This window comes from Anopheles nili, chromosome 2, assembly GCF_943737925.1.
Source record: "Anopheles nili chromosome 2, idAnoNiliSN_F5_01, whole genome shotgun sequence".
NCBI classification, from domain to species: domain Eukaryota; kingdom Metazoa; phylum Arthropoda; class Insecta; order Diptera; family Culicidae; genus Anopheles; species Anopheles nili.
In genome coordinates this window covers 18,670,001-18,674,662 of record NC_071291.1, presented here as the reverse complement: position 1 = coordinate 18,674,662, position 4,662 = coordinate 18,670,001, and the positions used below count along the sequence as shown (strand labels likewise).

The window sequence follows — 4,662 nt, the reverse complement described above, 5'->3', positions numbered from 1 at the left end:
CTGGGTAGTGTGAGTTGTGATGGGCAGTTTCAACATTGCTAATTATATCGCAATCTCTGTCTCCCTCAACGCAATATAACAAAGCTACAAACTACGATCCCAGTGTTTCCGTACCACACCGCAGAAGTAAAACAAAAAAACAACAACCGTGCGTCCTGGCAGCGCCTGCGGAATCCAAAGCTGGACATAATACTTTTCCTCTCGATGTGCTACCACCATGGCGGATTAGGGTGAGCTTGCAGTGAACGGTAAATAAAAAAATAATACCCTTCGAAGAGCTTTTAAGCAGCCGCGTTGGTGCGTTTTAAACTTAGATTGCTTCCGCGTCCAGCGCTTCCGGACGTTTCAATATTGCTTTTCCCTCCGTAACGTTTGCGCCACGGTTTTCGCTCGTGATTTCGAAAGAAATATGCTCGAAGAAAGGATGGACGCTTACAACGCTTGCTATATTACACACAGTTTGCCTTTCGTTGATTGGCGTTTTGGCGGCAACCGACTGTCTGTGATTCTGCCCTTCAATTCGCCCTTCAAACAACTCTTCCCGTGCGGAAGCGCCACCAATCTACTGGAAGCTTCTCTCGTCACAATGCTTTAATGGATGGAACAAATGCTTATCTATCTCTTTCTCTCTCTTTCTCTCTCTCTCTCTCTCTCTCTCTTTGTCGATCTCTCTCTTTATCGATCTCTTTCCATCAGCAAGGAAAACCCTTCGGAAGGGTTTCAAAGCCCCTGCCGCATGGTGTGCGCCTAAGCTCACTTCGCCTAGCACGTAGCAGTTCACGCCCATCGGCTGCATCGAATCCACCAGAAGATTGGTGACCCCTTGCAGACCGAAACCCGGTTTGCACCTGCGGCCAGGACACCGTACCGGTTGTGCCCATCGATCGCCACCGGTTTGGCAGTGCTGGAGTTGGACAGTTGCAGTAGTTTCGTTGTGGTGTCGTCGGTTAACCGGTGCTAGCACCAATCGCCCTCGTCCGACTCGGAGTAGATCGAGTGCATGCCCACCTTCGGTTTGTACCCGTTCAGGGCCGACGCACCGAACGAGCTGCCCCCGGTTCGACCCAGCGTGTACAGGTGCTCGTAGGACAGCGGTTCCACCCTGCAAGAGGAACAAAGGACAAAGAACGCGAGTCAGTCTGGCTGCATCCTTGCGCGATTGCTGCGCCGGCAGGCTACCGTTCGTACTCCGTATCCCGGGCCGAATCGCGGGCCCGCTCCAGTTCCCGCTCGATCTCGAACAGTTCGCGCTCGGTGTCCCGGAAGACGTACCGCGAGCCGTAATCGCGTTCGCGCTCGCGTAACCGCTCGCGTTCGCGATCACGCTCGCTCTCGGTGTGATGATAGATGCGAGGATCCCGCGGGATGTCGCCCCGGGAACCCGGCAGCGAGTGAACACTGTACGGCAGGGTGTGCGTGTTGAGCGCGAGATGCAGGTTTTGCTGGAAGGACATTCGAACGAAGGTCATATGAAGGTCATACGAAGCGTTAGTTCACCGCTCGCTGCGTGGGTCCCTTACGTGCGTGGGGCTCGTGTTGAGCTGCGGGAAGTTGATGTTGGTGGACTTCAGCTGCAGCGTCGTCGGTTTGATCGGTCTCGGTGGTAACCGGCGGCCAAAGTCGCGGTGCGACTGTAATACTGGGTACGTGTGTTGGATGTACGGGCGCGACACTGCGGATCGGAAGGGAGAGAGAGAAAAAACGTTGCAGGCAAGCGTACCGTACCCGGGGTGGCGGGACAAGGCGGGCAAGCCATCGCAGCATGGGGTGGTTCGGTTGTGGTTTTTTGGTTTTTGGTATTTGGTTCGGTGGTTTTTTTTTTTTTTTTTTTGGTTGTGGTTCCGGTTCCGGGTGATTTTTGAGAGGGGACAAGAGCACAAGTACAATCGACATCGGGGTGGGGGTTGGATGAAGGATCGTGGAAGGAGGCGAGGGGGGGGCGGTGGAAGGAGATATGTTAGTGAAAGTTTGTTCGGTGGGGCGGTTCACTCGATCGATAGTCACCGATTTCTTCGCGATACCGGTCACGTTCCCGTTCTCTCCACTCCTGCAGCCGTGCCGGACTCGGGGACCGTGAGCGCTGACCGAGACTAGTCGTACCGTACGGATGTATTCTACGATTGCACCGGTGGTGGGCACTGATCTGCGTATCCAAGCGACTGGGCGAGGGCGAACGTGCCGGACTGGTGGCTACGGACCAGGAACCTTTATGTTACAAAATGTCAAATCTATGTACAGTGTGTTTTCGTGTGTATTTTTTTTTTGCTGTTTGTCATATTTATTTTCATGATCAAATTTGCCTCTCTTTCTCTCTCGCTCTCTTCTCTTTTTCTCACTCGCACGCTCGGTCCGACCGGTCGGTCCTGCGATCCTGCGAAACTGCTCGCGCGGAGCATTCGGCGCTCCTGTGGCGCACCGCTTCCGAATCGCGGAAAACGCCACAAAACTACGTTCCCGTGTGCGAAGGGATCTACCAAGAAAACGGGTTGTGTACCTTCATGCGGTGGGAAGCAAGAATTTACTTTGTTACTTTGTTTTTTAGCAAGGACTTGCGATGAAAGCGCACTCGAACTATTGAACTATTGTTGACCATTTCAAAATCCAATCCGATGCAATCCGACAACACGGAAACGATCGATCGGGCGATCTTCCGCTAGATCCGGTCCCGTTTGCCCTCCTGCTTCTCGTTCCCTGCGTGTGGCACCACCCGGCTTGGGTGGCTTGGGTGGTGGGTGGGTGGGTTTTTTTGTTGGTGCCGAGGGAACGAGAAACACCGGGCAACCGGGGTTTTTTCGTGTGTGATTGTGTGTGGGTGGTTTGTTAGTTGGAAATCGAACGTGTGGTGGTGGATAAGAAACGCTCTAAGCATCGCCAGCAAAATGCACATCATACAGCATCTAGAGAGGTTTTTTTTTAGCTACGGCTAACGATAAACGGTGCCACATTCGGAACGGAAACGATCGGACAAAACAAGTGTTTGCTTTCGCTACGGTTTCTAGAGATGAGATTTGCTTGCCTAGTGAACGTTTTTAAAGAAAAAAAAAAAACAAACCATAAATCGGGTTGGGGCATGGATAGGGAAAGCAGCCTAACTTGCGGCCCGCGGCCATCCCTAGCGAATGGCGTGGGCGTGGAGGGGAGAGAGAGGAAAGGTCAGGAGTGCCAGAGCACTCCCGTTTCCCTCGTCTCGCCTCCTACGAAGGATCAATCAATCAGGAAGCATGCTAAATCGAGCAAATCGAAGCTTCGTTACTCGAGCATCCTGAATCATCCTTGAAGATCCTGCGGCTTGGGGGACGCACCTATCAGGAAAATAAATATCGCATAACAGGACAAGGGAGTGCCTCTGTTTGAGTGAGTGCTGTGAGGCGCCTCCCCATGTAACGGAGGCCGCCCAGGTTTCGTGTTTGTAGTGAGCGGGAAAACATGAACAAGTGAAGCGTGAAAGATGATACCTCTATGATATCTACCGCCATAGCCATGACCATAGTGGTGCCTACCAATGAGATGGTCCCGCCGGGCAATCTCCACCACGTTCGAGACGGTCTCCGAGAAACCGATGTCGTGGTGCATATGCCGGGGACTTGGCGACCGTTCCAGCGCTGAACCGCGTCTGCGAAAGAAGGAATCGATGAGCGCGCGCTGGTCAGAGGACCAACACCGGCGCTGGGGGAAAAAAAACACTTACTGCAAGCTGGGTGATCGCACGTGTCCGTTCCTTTGGTCCGGGTGTAGATGACCGTCGTCGATGTACGGTTCCTGTATCTCGTGGCCTTTGTGTTCCTGCAGCTCGGGCTCGAAGTCGTACCGAGCGCCTTTGTTGTTGCGCCACGTCTCCAGCATCAGTATGCCGGCGTACAGCTTGCCGACCGTCATCTTGCCCGTGTTCAGCATGTTGTTGGGCGGTACCAGCAGGTCCACCATCTTCTTTGCTTGGATCGGCCAAATTTGACGGATCGTTTGGCGCAACTCCATGTCGGCTTGGTCCATCTCTTCAGCTGCAGAATGCAACACGTGAATGGAGCATGAAATTACCGGTTGCTCAGAACTGGTTTGCAATGTGGGTGCAGTTTCTTACCGGGGCGCATTTTGATGCTTAGATTCTCTCGAATCAGTGCAAATAGCGTGGTGGTGAAGCCGACACGACCTTCCTCGTCCACTGGCATGTTCATGCGTATGAGCTTTTTGTACGCCAAACGGTTTGGGCACTTGTTGCCGAATCCTAGCGGCGGTGCCATGTTCTTCAGCATGTCATACATCTCGGTGTAGTGCAGTTTGCCCCTGCGAAATGCAATCGTTAGATTCCGGCAACCGAATGGGACACCCAACCAGTCAACTTACGATGCGGATGGATCGTATTCCGCCCAAATTCGCACGAACTCGTCCAAGTGATGGGCCCCGAGGATGCTGGAATCTCTGGTCAGATAATCAAAGTTGTCCATGATGACGGCAACGAACAAGTTCAACATCTGCAAGCGAACCAGACGGAAGGTGGGCTTTTAGTTTGTGCGAAGCGATACCGAAAACTGTGAACCGCGTAGCTTACCAAGAACGAGCAGAAGAAGATGAACGACACAAAGTACCCGTATGCCAGTGTAGATCCGCAGGTTTCGTTCGGTTTGTTGGCCCGCGGATCGCAGGGCCGTCCTTTAAGACAAGCTA

The 4,662-nt window shown here is 53.1% G+C and overlaps 1 protein-coding gene across 1 annotated transcript in view; it reads right to left on the bottom strand.

Moving 5' to 3' along the window:
* Positions 1 to 295: 295 nt before the first annotated feature.
* The window catches only part of LOC128722109 (voltage-dependent calcium channel type A subunit alpha-1-like), a 16,808-nt gene continuing 12,441 nt past the window's right edge, over positions 296 to 4,662 (bottom strand). Inside the window, exons 17-25 of the mRNA XM_053815938.1 lie at positions 4,547 to 4,662; positions 4,342 to 4,469; positions 4,079 to 4,281; positions 3,689 to 3,998; positions 3,456 to 3,616; positions 2,005 to 2,205; positions 1,521 to 1,672; positions 1,180 to 1,442; positions 296 to 1,102 (exon numbers count right to left, since the gene is read on the bottom strand). The exon at positions 4,547 to 4,662 is cut by the window's right edge and continues 35 nt beyond it. Coding sequence (XP_053671913.1) covers positions 958 to 1,102; positions 1,180 to 1,442; positions 1,521 to 1,672; positions 2,005 to 2,205; positions 3,456 to 3,616; positions 3,689 to 3,998; positions 4,079 to 4,281; positions 4,342 to 4,469; positions 4,547 to 4,662 — 1,679 coding nt within the window. The 3' untranslated portion in view covers positions 296 to 957. The remainder of the gene's footprint in view (positions 1,103 to 1,179; positions 1,443 to 1,520; positions 1,673 to 2,004; positions 2,206 to 3,455; positions 3,617 to 3,688; positions 3,999 to 4,078; positions 4,282 to 4,341; positions 4,470 to 4,546) is intronic.